Raw genomic sequence first — 16,738 nt, 5'->3', positions numbered from 1 at the left:
AACAAGTCACCTGCTACTTTAAAATTGGACTTGAGTAGTGTTTGTTTGATCTCTTCAACAGAGTACTATTCAAATGAAAAAGACATTTTTGCCATTGCAAATGCAGTCCATAGTCAAGCTGCTGGTTTTGAGAGACAACACCATGTCGTTCACCTCTCCATGACCCCCTAGTCCAGCTTTGGGGAAACATACCCATGCACCAGTGAACTGTGCAGTGAGCCACCCAGCCCCCTGTTTCAAAATCCCATGCCCCCGTTCTTTCTTGGTTTTTTTTACCAGCAAGCCAGCACGTTCCCTGTTGTCACTTTTTACCCATTGCTCTGTTGATATGGTCCACGGGCGGGACCAATTAAACTCAGACTGTTTCTTGGGCAGGTCAAGAGTTTAGTGGGTCATCCCAGCAAATTCTTGTGTAGTTGAGTTATCTAATCCTGCTCTGCCCACTCATCCTGCTCATGATCCTTTAGGGTGCCACTCGAGGTGGTATCCCATTTGTCATGTGCGCTTCTGAACGTCTCTCACTACATGAGCAATGAGCTGAGATGGCTCCATACAGACAACAATGGTTAAATTTAGTGTTCTCAAAAATAGCTACAGTATCTAAGTAACCTTGATAATAATTAAGCCATTTCCCATATTCTATGAACAAAGTTAAACATTGCAAAATACACATTGCAAAGAAAAATAACAATTGACTTCTTATTTTGGTGGCTTACAATCAGCTACTGCTGGGTTATATTTCACATGAGTGAAAAATATATCTGGAGAGACTGTAAATAATTGGCTGTAAGATGTTCAGACGGCCTACGTCGTGCACTCTGAGCAAATCTCAAGGGTATCCCAAGTGGAGAAAGTTTTCCTTTGTATAAACAGCTCTGTGTGTTCTGGAAAAAATACTCAGTTTATAAAAATATTTATACTTGTTCATCATTACTGGAATAATTTTATAAGTGCCTTTTGTAAAGATGGAAATGTCCTGGTTTTACCCATAGCCTACTGTCTTACGTTTTAGGCAGCTCTGAGGGGAAACACTCAAAATGCTAGTTGTGCAAGGGAAAATGACACTGGAGCTCGGATAACAATACATGATGCTTAAGAAAGTATACATACATGCAGTTTAAGCAGTCAATCAAACATATGTAATAATAATATATTTATAAAAATATAGCTCAACAACAACAACCAAGAACCTTGCAAATGCATTAATAGGCCTACCCAGATACAGCCATATGGCCTACAGAACTATGGCCTAATGCACAAAGTATAGTCCCCTTATAGTCCCTATAAGGGAACAACACAAATAAGTGATAGAAACTTTCTCAAGACAAAGCCAAGCATATCAGGCATCCAAGATGAATCAAGTGGGTTTAGGCTATGGCTACTGGGTTAGGCTGCAAGAAAAAGTGTGAGGAAATTGTACCATCCACAGCTAAAAACTATGCATTTAGCACATCCTAGTGGTTTCTTTAATTCATTACCAGTTCTGAGAAAATGTAGGCAATCAAAGGCCAATTCACCTCACCGCCATTGAGACTACCGCTGTCGCAATTAAATCTTTTAAAATAAATGAATGCAAGGTATTCGATTATTTCCTGCTCATTAATGTCCCTCACACAGGAGCCAACACCGCGAAGGTTCATGGTCCTACGGTAAAGGGACCGAAACTGACATTTAGGCTACCAATAGCCTAAATATTTTTTTAATTTTTTTTCAATATAACTAACTGAATTAATTGAAAAGGCGAATGCATATGACAATAACAAAACAATCTAACTAACAAAGACATTTCTGAGAGGATAAAATGAGTCATAAGGGTAATCAACATTCAACATTCTATCCAAACCTGATGTCAGCCCCTTATTGTTCTCATGGCACGGGCTATGGAATGTTTCTCTTTACAGTGTGACGTTATGCGTGTGAATCTGAGGGCAGATATAAGTTATATTCGTGGCGTAAATATGTGTAAAAGGCCGGACAAAGGGGAAAGTGACTGATTTTTTAGCATAGTCTACTGTAGGCTACTGTCACATCACATGGAGGCGGGGCTTGGATGCTTGAGAATCAGGGATGCTAGCGTCCAACAGCAGGTGGAGACTGAAGCGACAGCATTCCCCTTGCTGGAGGAAAATTAAATGAAAGACCGCAGTCACACCGATTAAGGCCACATGCAGTAGCCTATCGAGCCAGCAGTTTATAAGCGACCAAGGGCTGTTTTGACAAACCGCAGGAGAAGTGGACCGTCTGTGCTGCGTCGCGTTGGGCAATTATGCCCGATTTGTACGAATTGTCTACAGAAGCTTTCCCTCTGTAACCTGATATTATGCGGGGAACAGAAGGCAATATACCTACTGACTTCGAACAAAGCATCGATTCTGAAAATATTCGGCGATTTGGAAGGTCAGTTGGTTGTTTGTGATTTAGACAGAACCATTTGGAGGTTGTTTTCAGAGGAGCAGCTTACGTGTCACCATGAAAGTAGCAAAGGGCTACACTTGAAAGGGTTCTGTGAGCGCTTTCTTATAGGCTATAGGTGAGGAAATGTGGTATCAGCTGTTTCGTCAAGGGCCTATTTATTCGTTTATTTTAGGTAATTGATATGATAGGAGTAGCCTAAATATGATTAATGTAAACAACACTAAGAAAATACGAGTGTCGATTGTAAAACAGAATGTAAGATTGCAGATTTGGTTGTGGATTAATCAAATCTTCCATATGACTGAACTGGCCTAGCGAAAAGCTTGTATAAACAAGATTGGTTGGATGCTATGTAGCCTATGTAAAGCAAGCACGCATAGGCTGGACCACAGGTGCTATGTGGGTTGCCTCCGAATGATGTGTGATGAATTAGACTGAACTTGAATGACATAAATGGCAAAAAATGTGTCCGTCGTAGTAACTGACCGTAAAACATAATTTTCTATTGGTTGTTTTTCCAGCTCCTGCTTATGTAATTGCACAGAGGGAGAAAGGACATGCATAATCAGAAAGCGTAAAATATAGCCTACATGCAGGCCTATGCTCAAGATGTGGATAGATTTTATCATTAATAAGATCTGGACCGGCCATTACACATCAGTCTGTTCTTTCCTCATCCACGTGTCCCAGTGCATCATAGGCGACTCTATTAATCCCTCTCTTATGTTCTGTCCACCGCAATTTCCACTCAGGAAACCATGGTTGATCCTCTGGAACCAGAAGATCCCTGTAAGACCAGTGACCCACACATTGCGACCCCCTCTGCCGAGGCTGATGTTCCCAGAATTCCAGAAGAGAATGGCTCGGCGGTCCCAGGATCATCGAAGAGCGACTCAGGCCCAGCCACTCCGTCCCTGCCGGAGCCAGAAACTGGTCCAGAGGAGAACCAGCAGCCGAGCGCAGAGCCGGAGACGAAGCTACACCTGGACCTCTTTAACTTTGACTCACCGGTGGCGGAGGGGAGCCGTTACGTGCTGACAAGCCCTCACTCGCTGGAGGCGTGTGCGCGGTGTGGGGTCAAGCCAGTGGAGCTTCTGGCTCGACCGCTGTCCGACTTTGCCCGCGAGGCACCGGGACGCTCCATGCGTGTGGCCACTGGGATGTTTGAGGTGTACGAGAAGGAGCGGCACGCAAAACTTCGGCAGTGCAGGGAGGAACGAGAGCGAATCATCAGGGAGGAGAAGAGACGCATCTTGCAGGCAACTCTAAACAGCAGCAGCAGCAACGCGGACAAGAAGCCTGAGAGCACAGTCAACGGCACTCAGTCTGCTAAAAGCAACTCTTTAAGCTCCAACACAACCCCCCAAAATTCCATTGCGAATTCTGGAATGCCATCCACGAACACCCCAGTCAGTTCAGGACTGACATCCAAAACACCTCTGTCAGGCTCAGGTCAGTTGGATAAAACAATCCCCTCCAGTTCAAGCTCGTCCAGTAAATCTTTTACAACATGCTCCGATCAGTCCACAAAACTTAGCCCAAAGATCACCATGTCTGCCTCGAAAGGCCTAAACCCTGCTAAGCCAAACAAGCCCATCTCTAAAGCTGAGCCCACTGTAAAAGCAAGTGCTGTGTCTGGTGGAAAAACACAGCAGTCATCTACAGGCGTGGTCTCCAAAAAGACCTCTGGTAGCACACCCAAGTCTTCAAACACTTTTCCAAGGTCAACTCCCAAACCTACCTCCTTGCCTAGAACATCATCTCTGGCGCCCGTTGTCTCAAAGTCTGCAGCACAAAGCCCAGCCGCTAATGGCACGTGTGGTGGTCCCTTCACCCAGCACAATGGACACCACCTATCTCGATCTAAAGGACCTGGTAGAAGCCACTCCCTGGAATCCTTGCAGAGAAGACGAGAGGCAGTGTGCAACTCTACCACTGCCACCACTATCACCACAACCACGTGCGGCTCGTCAGAGTCAGGAGCCTCTTCCTCATACAGCTGGGACAGCCCACGGGATCACTGGGGCAAGTCCTCCAGCCCTCGAGCACGTACGCTAGCCACCTTCAACTCCCTGATGGGCCGCAGCTTGAGCCTAGGAGACCTGAGCCACTCTCCCCAGACCACCCAGAAGGTGGAGCGCATCGTCAAGGAGGTGAAGCGCAGGGGCTTGAAAGCGGTGCCCGAGCGCGACCGCAAGATCGCCGCGCTGATGCTTGCCAGGTACCAGGAGGAGGACATCATGAGCCAGACGCGGTACGTGGCTCACCTGCAGTGGGACAGCGAGCGGCGCCTGGACGAGTTGAGACGCGAGCGCGAGGAGCGGGAGAAGCAGCGTGCCATGCTGCAGTGCCAGCGGGCGTGGCAGTCCCAGGTGTCAACGCGCCAGCGGCGCCTCAGCCAGCAGGAGCGCGACGCGGCCGCCGCCAAGCTTCGGCTGGCGGAGGAGAGCGAGGAGCGCTGGCGCGAGCAGGCTGAGCAGCAGGAGCGCACCCGGCTCCAGCGGCTACAGCAGGCGGCGCGCGAGGAGAAGCAGAAGAAGGCGCTGCAGGAGCAGAACCTGCGCGCTCTGGAGGAGGAGCGTGCCGCCATTTTGGAGCAGGAGCAGCTCCTGCTCAAGGAGAAGCTAACCATCGCTGAGCTCAAGAGGCAGGAGCGCGAGCACCAGGTGCAGGAAGAGCGGCGGGGCCTGAACCGCGCCGAGCGGCGGCGGCATGCCGCCCTCATCCAGGAGATCGCCCGGCGCGAGGAGGAGGAGCGCGAGGAGGCCCGCCGGCAGGCTGAGGAGAAGCTGAGCCGCTCGCTGGAGAACTACGAGCAGATGGTGGAGAGGCGCGAGAGGGAGCTGAAGGAGAAGGCGAAGCGCGAGGAGCAGCAGATCCAGAAGGCGCGGAGGGCCGCCGAGCGGAAGGAGCGGCAGCAGAAACAGCAGCTGCAGGCGCGCGTGCGCGAGACGGAGAAGCGGGCACAGCAGGCGGCCCTGGTGGCGGAGGAGCGGGTGAAGGAGAAGGCTCAGCGCGCCGTCCAGACCCGCCAGGAAAAAGAGAAGCTCCAGAGACTGAACCGCCAGCGGGTGGAGGAGGAGGAGCGGCAGAGGCGCCTGGAACTCCTGCAGTCCATCGAGAGGAAGCTGGAGAAGAGCGAGCAGATCTTTAAAGAGAAGCGTGCCATCCTGGAAAGCGCTCGATCAGTGGCACGAGCCTCGTTTCACGTGCGGGACAAAGTGCGGGAGGAAACCAATATGCGCACATTTGACAAAATGGCCCTGGAGGCCCAATTCAAAGCCAGTCTGGATGAAAAATGTGAAAAGTGAACAACCCTGCAGTCAAACATTGACTTTCCACTGCTCTGTTGCTGGAAGTGGTCTTATTGTAGCTCAAGCCTTCATGCAAGCCTCATCATCGCCAAACCTTTGCTGGACATGTCCTAAGAGATCACAGTTCATGTATTTATTTTCCACCAGTGGGATATCTTCATCTTGTAAAAAGACAAATGTATTCCCCTATTTTTGATGGATTTGGCTGGTTGCTGTTTAGAGGACTGACTCATTTGTTCGTCACTGGATTTGTTTGGGAAAAGGACTATTTTTTTTCTTTTTCCTTTAAAGCTCGGCATAAAGCCACTGCTCAACTTGGAGACGTGCTGAAAATAAAAAAGAGGATTGTTGACTTGGAAACCAGACACCATGACAACCGAACTGGCTTTTGATTAAAGCTTGTGTTCCTGTGTCAGTAAAGGCAGGACGGGGGGTCTTAAAGTAAAAAAAAAAAAAAAAAAAAAAAAAAAAAAAAACAAGGGTTCAGACTGAGAGCCTATGTAACAGTGATGTTGTAAACAGCTGACAAGGCAGCCTTTGAAAGTGACATCGCAAGGAGTCCTATCAGCACTATGGAGCTGCTGAGATAGCATTGCCCATGCGGTTCAGAGTGCTGGATGTCTCAACAGCAACACATCACATCACAGACAGCCCCCTGCTTCAGCTGGGTATGTACTCATGGTAGTTATCATTTTAGATCTGCTTTTACCACTGTCTTTTTCCCCCACTGAAAATAGAGATGCATGTACGCACATTGTGAATGAATGACAAACACAAACATTTCTGGCTACAACTTTATATACAAGACCAGAAGCTTTTTTTCTTTACTCCATGTAAGTACATCAAACAGATGAGCAGCTGATACTGTCTAACATCACAACCCCCCACCTCACCCATATATAAACCCCTCAGCACTCTCACTGTGATAGCCAACTGGCATTTATCGAAAGACAGGATGGATGCAAATCCTCAAATCTCCAGATTAAATGGAAAAAGAGGGAAGGAAAAAAACAGTCTGTTGGTGTGTATGTGTGGCAGGGTTGTGCTTTCTCATGTCACAGTTGCCATGGTAATAAGGGACGAGGATGGTGCTGTGTGTGAGCCAGGGAATGTGGAGGCTGCCAGAGGAAGGGGGGGGGGGGCACAGTCAGGGGTTTCTGTGGACCTCGCACTGTAACAGTAATGGTGGGGTTCGTTTTCACGGCAACAAGAAACTGCCATCTCATCCTGCACGCCTGCTTGCTGAGGCACACACTATATGGCGGCGTAACCTAGACCGATTCCTGATGAGGGAGACATGGCGGTGCTATCTGCACATTCCTGGACATTAGACCACGACCCAGGGTTGGTTTAGCATGCACCGTGCCAACTCATGCATCCATCTGTGCTCAGGTTTTTTATGGCCAGTGATTAGACCAGGACACACACACACACACACACACACACAGAGAGAGAGAGAGAGAGAGAGTGAGTTGGAATAAAAATATCCAACAGACTAAACACACATTTGAGCCCAGCCGAATTATTTTTGCTTAAGCCCAGTAATGCTGGTGGCTGGTTGTGCGTGGGGATTATTACACAACACTTTCTATCAGACAGGACAGGTAAAGCAAGGTTAGTGTTTGTGCAAACTGTCCTGAATTACAGCCAGGAATCAATTCAAGTGTCAAGAGTACTGTTTTCGTCTAGTTGGCTGGGCTAGCTCATGCACTGATGATTGCACATAAACTGTGAGCCCCTTATGACTGAATCATCCATTCTCTCTCTCCCTCTCTCTCTCCCTCTCTCTCTCTCCCTCTCTCTCTCTCTCTCTCCCCTGCAGATACAAGACAACAGGTGGCACAGATGACCATCCACTGATCCCAGAAAGTCCTCCCTGATTAATATTCTCACTGAACAACGCTCTTGTTTTTCAGTAATCAAGTACAGAGTGGTTTAGACTAAAGCTTTAATAACACTTAGAGAAAAAGTTAATCAGTACAATGACAATAGAAATCACCACACCGTCATACCTTCAGTTTAATCTTTAACACTAATAGTTTTCAACAGGAGAATACTGTAAAATCCATACTGATTTCGCCATAAAATTGACCATCTACCAGTCCCTTAGCAACATATTAGAGAACAGGGAAAGTTCACAACCAAGAATATGCAGGGTAAGCTGCCATTTCAGTCAGCACCGACACTTAAATGCAATTTTGTAGAACATGCTGAACAGTATATTAATATACAGTGCCGAACAAAATAAAGAGACTTGTCTTTCATGAGGTAATGTTGTGTCTGTCTGGTGTCTATAAGGAGAAGTCACTCAAAACAATTAAATCATAGGTCTCCAAATAGGATTTTTGTTATAAAGCTAGATATTTTTGTACAGCTTTGATGTCTCCATGACTTCAATCCACATTCTGAATCAAGCAGGGTTCTAGAAAAATAAATGAGAATTATTTCAGAGACTGTTATTTGACAGTCTAGTTGTTTTGAGCATTGGGTGCTTTCAAGATTATTTGTTTTAATTTGAAAAGGTAAACAATTAATACAAATATTTCTAAGGGTCAAAAATGAATATATCTCCCCGTCATTGTGGAATTCACTGTGCATTATAGCCACTATATCTTAATCCAGATCCATAGTTCAGTTGTTAGCCATCACATTCTATTGAATATATTCCTTACATTCTTGGATCTGATGGATAGAGGGAGTCTAGCCATACCACTCAAATCAAACCACACCAGTCATCACCAGAGTCAAGTATCAGTGGAGATAAGCCACTGTTTATCTCCCTGCCTCTCTCTCTCTCTCTCTCTCTCTCTCTTTCTGTCTCCTCCTATGAGTGAGTCCTCAGATTTAAGAGTCTTGGCGAGCTATGATCTGGTAGACCTTCTGTCTGAAGCAGCTGTCGGAGGTGAGTCGGCGGGCAGTCTCTCGCAGGTCCTCCATACTTGGGCTCTGGTCCGATGAATGGACAAATGACTGGGAGTGCTTCACTATAGACCACACATAGAAAAGACGGAAAGGAAATGTATCAATATTTTTTCACAAGATTAATAAACCAATCTAGGAGTACACATTTATCTAATCTGATGTAGCGGGATTCCTGGAAAAAGTCTACTTATGTGAAAGATTCCCTTGGAGATTTTTAAATGAATTTTTAATCCACGACTTTTGATAATCATATCGCTGAGGATGCAGCTTTCAGTGCAATGGTTTTACTACAAGCTGAAAGAGCCTTTATAAAACAACTGTGGTAAATATGGTTTTGATACTTGCCATCTGACAAGCCTGGAGGCCACAGCTGCACATTTGACACACATTAAGTATGGCCATTGCCAAGGAGTGTAAAGCCTAATATCTGTGCAAAGCAGTCACCCATGAAGAGTCTGGCCTTTATACACATACAAAAACACATATTTACAGACATGTAAATGCCAAACAAAAGGTGATAAATTGTTATTTTTTCATTTCTGTATTTTAGTGACTACGAGATTGCTCACTGTGAATGAATGCATGTTTGTGACCATGTGAATGCATGAGTGCATCTGGATAGGCCTTCGGGTGTGTTTTCATGCCAGTGCAGTTTGTAAGAATTTGCGTGTAGGGTGAGCCTGTGCATGTGTGTATGCAAATATCTGAGTGTGTTTGTGTGTATGAATTTGTGTATGTGTGTGAGTGTGTGTGGGTGTATGTGTGTGCGTGTGTGAGAGATAATTTTTTTATGTGTGTGAGTGTGTTTGCGTGTGTTTGTGTTTGTGTGTGTGTGTATGTGTGTGTGTTTCCTGATGAATCAGATGTTGACTCACGCCAGTGTTGTCTGGAGGCTCTCCTCTGCACACGACAGCTCTTGATGCGGCGAGCAGCAGCTCTGTGGAGATACACTGCGTTCTTCATGATGGACGGCAGCTTGGCCTCTATTTCTGCTGCACAGATGCACTCCTCAAAAAACTCTGAAAGTAAATAACCAACACACACTTTTTACTTACAGTAACAATATAACCTAGTGTAATATAAAGCATAGGGTACATTCATTTATAACACTGGATTCAAATTATATGTCGTAAATGCACATAACATCCTAGTCATATATACAAATATTAATGGACAAACTATGGACACTCTGATGATCGCACATAAAACTGGACCTTCAGCCATATCCTGTCCCCCCATAGCTCAATATAACTGCATGGCTACTGCAACACATTAAGTTCTTAAAATAGCCCAGCATCTACTATATAATTATTAATGCCTCAGGGACACTCAGCATCAGCCATAACCTCGAATTAGAAACAAGAGCAGTGGGATGCCTTTGTTAAGTGTATGTATACAGTAGGAGGATGCGTGTGCGTGCATGTGTGTGTGTGTCTGTGTGTGTGTGTGTGTGTGTGTGTGTGTGTGTGTGTTTGTGTGTGTGCGTGTGTGTGTTTGTGCATGTGTCTGTGTGTGTGCATATGTGTGTGTGTGTGTGTGTGTGTGTGTGTGTGTGTGTGCATATGTGTGTTTGTGCATGTGTGCATATGTGTGTGTGCGTGTGTGCATACAGTATGTGTGTGTGTGTGTGTGTGCATGTGTGTTTGTGCGTGTGTGTGAGCATAAAAGAGTGCACTGGAGCGTGGCGGGTCCTGGTTGGGCTTTACTCACTCTTCAGATGGCTGACATCTCCTCGCATCCTCTCGTTGCGCTCGTGCGTGGCCTCCAGGGAGCCCAGGCCCTGCTCCAGCCTCTGCAGCGCCTCCTCGGCCAGCTTCAGCCTGCTCTCCAGCTCCATGCGAGACTCGATCTCCACCTGAGCTCCACCAAAACAGAGGCAAACAGAGGGAGGAGTAGTGAGGGAGGTAGTGCACTGGTTCCACATCTACTCCACTGCTTACATTGACTTCATTAGGGATCAACTCGAGGGCAAAAGGAAAATGAGTCCCGTGCTAAATCATGGATCTTCTTTTTGCTATTTAATTCCTTGCTGAAGTCTATTTGTAGGACTGGTAAAATCTGTTGTAGGCAAAAGCAGAATACCTCATCATAAGAACTGTTGTACTTCACTGAACTAACATTACCAAAAATGGACCTACAAGCAAAATGGATCAAACCTCCCGTAGGCTAAATGAGTCTGATGTTTGTGGCTGTTATTTTGGTCCTTGTGGTTTGTGCAGCGTTTGTTTAACAGGTTTAGGTTGTTCAGTGTGCAGTACAGTATAGTTGTACAGTTAAATGTTGTAGAGTTTCACCTTCAGCTCGGCCTCTGTCTGCTGCTTGTCTGCATTGAGCTGCGCCAAAGACTGCTGCAGTGTCCGCGCCTGAGTCGAGTAGTACTCGCGTTCCTCCTGCAGCACTGAGGCACGTTGCTCGTTCTCCTTTAGCCTGCAGGGGGCAGCAGATATCAGTCATACGCACACAAACAACATGCACGAAGAGGAAAAGATTATTATAGCCTTCGTATAAAGTGGCTGATTCCACAGCCTTTTTCAGTTTGTTCAATATATTCCAACGGTACCACGTGGCATAATGATTGTAAGATGCCAGCTGTTTAGTCTTAACGCAAGGTAATGTCAACAGAGATTAATTATCAAGCACAAAATGGGAAAGACTTCAACAATAGATGTTTTTTTTTTTTTTTTACTTCATCATGGAAAAATGTAACTGCTCAAATAGGATTTTCAAAATATAAATGCCTTACTCTTTATAATACAGTGCTATTTCAGTAAGAGCTGGTTTATCCATTGTCTGGGGTTTAACTGATGCTATATAGTTGCTGTTATATAAAGCTGGGGCAGCCGTGGCCCACTGGTTAGCACTCTGGACTTGTAACCGGAGGGTTGCCGGTTCGAGCCCCGACCAGTGGGCTGCGGCTGAAGTGCCCTTGAGCAAGGCACCTAACCCCTCACTGCTCCCCGAGCGCCGCCATTGTAGCAGGCAGCTCATTGCGCCGGGATTAGTGTGTGCTTCACCTCACTGTGTGTTCACTATGTGCTGTTTGTGTTTCACTAATTCACTGATTGGGTTAAATGCAGAGACCAAATTTCCCTCACGGGATCAAAAAAGTATATATACTTATACTATACTATACTTATAGGGACCTAGACAAAGAGTTTATTTGATAAGCTGCCCTGTAATATGGCTGGGCCCAACTCGCTCCCAGAGGTCGTTCATATAACCCCATCAATTCAACCAGTGCTTCTCAATGCTCGCTGGTGTCTAGTCGATGAGTAGGCATGCTTTAGAATCAATGTCCATTTCCACTTTAGTACTCCCCATTGCTAAACTCCATTAGCACTTAGTCAGCCCCAGGACACACTACAGTACATCCCTGCATGCCAACACATCATCATGTGACTCGCATAGATCTATAGAATATCTCTGCAGAATCTGTGTCCATTATACAATATAACATGCACAAGATTGTAATACACAAATGCATTTTCAGTACAAAGTACAGTGTGCAGATATTAAGCACAATGATCTAATCTGACTACAAACTTAAAGCACAATGATTTAATCTGACTACAAACTTAAAAACAGATCAATAACTTCTCACAAGGTTAGAATATGTTCTTTTTGTTCCCTCAGAGCCAATCACCTGTCCTCTGCTTGCTCCTTCTCTTTCTGCAGGCTTTTCATCTGCTCCTCGATCAGGCACAGGTTGGCCTGGAGCTGGCTTGTGTGTTCGGGGAGCCCTCCCGTGTCCTCCCCCCCAGGCTCTGGTGAGGCGTTCTGGGCCTCATTTTCTGGCCTCCCCCTTTTCTCCTCCTCTCCAGCCTCTTGCTTCTGCAGGAGCTCCAGAGTGCGCTGTTTCTCCAGGGACAGTTCCTGAGGGACATACAGGGTTATTTCACAGTACCTTTTAAACTATTCTTTAACTATTGCCCATTTATGATTTCATTCACTATTAATCTTTGCTTTTGTTAAAGTAAAGCACATTGAATAACCCCCAGTTGCTGTGTAGTGTTATAAATAAAAAATGAGTAGCCACCCTCATTAGAGTAGACCTTAGTCAGCACCTCTGTTTGGGTGTGCATTCCTTCACAACACACAACACTGCACAACACAACACAATACAACACAACACTTTGTTGTGACACTATTGTCTTTGTTAGTGTATGTGTCAGTGACAATGTCTTATATGTGGAGCGCTTTGGGTTGTACTCTGTGCATGTTAAATGCGCTATACAAATAAAACTGACTTGACTTGACTTGACAACACAACACTGCACTGCACAGCACATCACAACACAACACAACCTGAACCCACAGACCCAGACGATATGGTTCCCCTGTTACTCTACCTCAAGGGACTGTTGCAGGAGAGTGCTCAGACTATGGAGTTCTTCCTTCTCACTCTCTACTCCCTTCAGGGACTGAGCTGTTCCATCCAAGTCCCTGCCAACACATGGCAAAATAAGGTGCCAGCATCAAGCAAAGGTAAAACCTACTTTATGAGGTTGTGGGCTTACTGATAATTATGGACATGATGCATATATGTTGGTGACACAGGAGACAGTCAGAGACTGTCCCGGAAAACTGTTTTCATTCCCAGGTTTTTAATACAAAGTTACAAAATACATTATGTGGTCACATCATACATAATTAATAATAATAATAATAATAATAATAATAATAATAATAATAATGTCCGTTATACTGATTAGTAAACAAACACCACACAAATATTTGCGTAATAGTGTGTACTTCACTTTAAGTTCTGCAATCTTACAATTTGATCTGTTCTTGCTCGGCTCTCAGTTCTAGCACAACCTCTTCAAACTTCTGCTTCTCCTCTTCTAGAACCTGGTTTAGTCGCTCAAGCTCCTGTGGCAAACAGAAACACAGAAAGAGATAAATATAAGTGCATATACATTCATCCATTAATAAGTGCATATACATACATCCATTACTGTCTGAAGTCCTCATATACACAAACACTGAAACATTCACTGTCATGGATATAAATAAATAATCTTATCAAATAAAATAACTTTCAAAATAGCATTAACATGCAAACATACAATATCATTATACCCATAAGACACTGTGGAGCAACAGGACAAATTGTAGTAAATGGACAAATGTCTGTGTGTTTACATATCTAGGTATTTAAGAGATCCTCTAATCCAGAGGGTCTTACAGTATATACTGCTAATGCATGTTTATATCTCTGTGTGTTTGCTGTGAGCTGAGTAGACACTGCTGCCCACATGATGCCAAGGCATGACTCACCTCCTTCTGCTCCCTTTGCAGGCTAAGTTCTTCTGTCTCCTCCATTAGTTTATCTGAGTGAGACATCCAATATACAAAAATGGTTATTATTCTGCACAACTACTACACATCTCTATCGACGTGTCTGCCCCTGTTCACCCCACCTGTACCCCCTCTTACCCAAGTACTCTTGTTTCTCCTTGGCCAGCTGGAGCCCTTGGGCCTCCAGACTCTCAATCATGGCTTCACCCAGCTGGGCATTCTTCCAGGTACTGCAGGGGAGGAGAAAAGGGGCAATACTTTGTGAAATAATGGAACCAAAGAAAGAACGTTGAGTTACCCATTCAAAAGCAACACACAAAGGGTACAAAACAGAATCCTTCAACAAAGCATAAAGAAGTCAGACATTATTGTGTCAAAGTGACTGGCACACATTTGACAGCCGCGGTGTCTGTGAATTCATAAACAACACTATAATGGTCAGGTCAGTTCTGTCGTCTAAATGTCTTTGTTGTGTAATGGTATTTTAAGTGAGCCATTAGTAAGTTATTTTGGCAGTATCTGCATGTAATAGGATGGCTTGCCAGTATCTGCACATAATAATATAGATGGTGCTATTTCTGTAAGTACTGGTAGTTCTCTTAGAGGTGAATGGTTGCTGAGCCACTTACACTTTGCCAGACTCCTGCAGCATCTCCAGCCATTGGTTCTGCTCGGCCTCAGACTCTGCCGCCAGGACGATGTTACCCTGTGGAAAACAACACCACCGTCTCAGGACTATAGATTCTACTCACAAGCAATACACTAAATCAGAGTTATTCACACCATTTTGTGCTAAACTTTATAAAAATAAAGTGGACAAAAAGGCTCAGAGTAAAACCCAAACATCTCACCGTGAAATCCTCATGGTTAATCACCAAGGCAAAAGGCATTCCCTGGTCTTCCCTTCCGGTTACTACACATCCTCCTAGCGGAATCACTCCCTTGGTGAAGCATCAGAAGACAGAACGAGAGACAGAGTCACAGCCAGATGAATGAACTCATTAATTACTGGGATAGCTACAATGGCCCACTGAGTGCATTTGTCCAAATGCAGTTGGGTTTGATTAATTATGGGATATGGGTCAAATATACTGACACCATCAGCATGGGGCTCCTCGTTACCACTGTGCACTCTAAATCAGACAGACATTTAACTGATAAGTTGAAGGACAGAAGATATAGAAGCTCTTACTTTGGGATGGATGTTGAAGTATTTGTTTGTCTCGAAGTTCCTTTTTTCATTTTCAGCATAGTACAGCAGGAAGCTGTCCTTGATCATGAAAAACCTGAGAAGATGTTACATTTATCCTCATATATTGAACTGAAAAGACTGGCACAGTCAGCTCTGTTATCATAACTTATTATATAGCTACACATGTAGAGCACTGTGTACTCTGCTTTTCATACAGTACAAGGTAATTGTGTTGTTTGCCAAAATGGTATAGTGAAAGTATTGACTTTTCTTTTTCTTGAAGAAGTGGTAAAATTCTGCACACAAGGTTGTACAAAAAATAAACTGATCATAAGTTGATATAAAAAAGATCATAGTTCTTCAAGTCCTTTAACTGTAAGATGCAAGATCAGATGACAGTTAACAGTAAGCGCAATACGTATCTAAGCCACAGTTTGATTTACCCTGAAATGGACCAGTCAAAACAGAAGTTCACTCAAGGCTTCAACTCCCCTTATTTATGCCCCCCCCACTGCCCCCCTGTGTTTATTTACCCCTTTTATCCTTGCACTACTGCAACTGTGGCATAAGAATTTTGCTATATAGCAAAGTATATGCAACAATAAAACGATAATCCACAACTGCCATACACACCTCAATACAAAATTGACCATTTTTTTTATTGTCATTAAACTGTTAACACAAATGTATGTTGCACCATCAAAAAACATATTTAAGCCCTGTCATGACAAAAGCAATGCTATTTTCAAAAATACCTATTGTTTGTTTACTAATAAAAAAGTGTAAACATATACATTGTCAAACCCTGCATTGCACGCTCCTGCATAGCCCTGCATTGCACGCTTCTTTCCTTGAGCCTTCAATGTTATGGTTGAACTTAGCAAAAATAAACACACACCTTATCAGACCCAAAGATATGCATACGTCAGATCTGTACTAACTACTCTATGCTCCATTCGTATGACATGGAGGCTCCCGTACGTACCTGCGAGACCACTTGGCAGAGGGACGTCCGAACGGCCTCTTCCACAACACCCCATAAAGCTGCACCTTGGTGCTGATGTCCAGCACGTCCGTGTCGGTCTGCTCCATGGAACTCCAGGGGGAGGCAAGTGAGGCTTTGGAGGAAGAGGAGAACATGGTCCCCAGTCTGAGCCAGGGGTGGGGTGGGTGGTGACAGAGCAAAATATCAATGAAGTAAAAATAGAAATGCACACATCGGTGTACACACACACACATTCACATGTAAACACACACACACACAAACACACACACACACACACAACGCGGACGTACAAAAACACAAACAGAAAAATCCACCAATAACTCAGTGAGGTGGAATAATGTGGCTGCCAATAACTACATCAGCTGGCGGAAGGGTAGGTGGAAATAAAGCAGGGATATGGAGAGAGAGAGAGAGAGAGAGAGAGAGAGAGAAAGATGAGCTGGGTCAGGATGTAATAGAGGCTTTTGTAGAGTTTCTAAATCTGAGAGGTCAATACCTCTCAGTGATGCGCACTGCCAGTAAAACGCCATCACTGAGATTACTGCACTTCAAGCTGTGGGGATCGCTTTAAACTCAAAAGCTCTGATA

General features: G+C 44.8%; 2 protein-coding genes across 3 annotated transcripts; one reads left to right on the top strand and one right to left on the bottom strand.

Moving 5' to 3' along the window:
* Positions 1–1,963: 1,963 nt before the first annotated feature.
* Positions 1,964–8,001, top strand: ccdc177 (coiled-coil domain containing 177). Its single transcript, XM_048228634.1, has 3 exons — positions 1,964–2,397; positions 3,168–6,397; positions 7,552–8,001. The coding sequence occupies exon 2, from the start codon at positions 3,174–3,176 to the stop codon at positions 5,724–5,726; it is 2,553 nt and encodes an 850-aa protein (XP_048084591.1). The 5' UTR covers positions 1,964–2,397; positions 3,168–3,173; the 3' UTR covers positions 5,727–6,397; positions 7,552–8,001.
* plekhd1 (pleckstrin homology domain containing, family D (with coiled-coil domains) member 1) lies at positions 7,661–16,534 on the bottom strand. Of its 2 annotated transcripts, XM_048228636.1 has the most exons (14): positions 16,130–16,534; positions 15,145–15,238; positions 14,804–14,893; positions 14,582–14,658; positions 14,091–14,182; positions 13,932–13,984; positions 13,429–13,523; positions 13,001–13,094; positions 12,295–12,524; positions 10,946–11,078; positions 10,362–10,506; positions 9,527–9,670; positions 8,607–8,713; positions 7,661–8,151 (listed from the first exon to the last, which is right to left on the bottom strand). In XM_048228636.1, exons 1-14 carry the CDS (start codon positions 16,381–16,383, stop codon positions 8,140–8,142), a joined length of 1,620 nt encoding a protein of 539 aa, XP_048084593.1. In that variant the 5' UTR covers positions 16,384–16,534; the 3' UTR covers positions 7,661–8,139. The 2 variants fall into 2 exon arrangements, with proteins under 2 accessions (XP_048084593.1, XP_048084592.1); XM_048228635.1 differs by having other exon boundaries at positions 7,661–8,713.
* Between the last annotated feature and the right edge of the window lie 204 nt (positions 16,535–16,738).

The sequence above is a fragment of the Alosa alosa genome, chromosome 19 (assembly GCF_017589495.1).
Source record: "Alosa alosa isolate M-15738 ecotype Scorff River chromosome 19, AALO_Geno_1.1, whole genome shotgun sequence".
Lineage (NCBI taxonomy): Eukaryota > Metazoa > Chordata > Actinopteri > Clupeiformes > Clupeidae > Alosa > Alosa alosa.
This window is presented reverse-complemented; position numbering and strand designations above follow the sequence as displayed.

Coding starts and splice junctions, on each gene's coding strand:
- ccdc177 (XM_048228634.1), top strand. CDS start 3,174: ATGGTTGATCCTCTGGAACCAGAAGATCCCTGTAAGACCAGTGACCCA.
- plekhd1 (XM_048228635.1), bottom strand. CDS start 16,383: ATGTGTGTGTGTGTACACCGATGTGTGCATTTCTATTTTTACTTCATT. Junction 15,239..16,129: donor TCTGCCAAGTGGTCTCGCAG/GTACGTACGGGA, acceptor ACATCTTCTCAG/GTTTTTCATGATCAAGGACA. Junction 8,714..9,526: donor AGCCTCCAGACAACACTGGC/GTGAGTCAACAT, acceptor TGTGGTCTATAG/TGAAGCACTCCCAGTCATTT.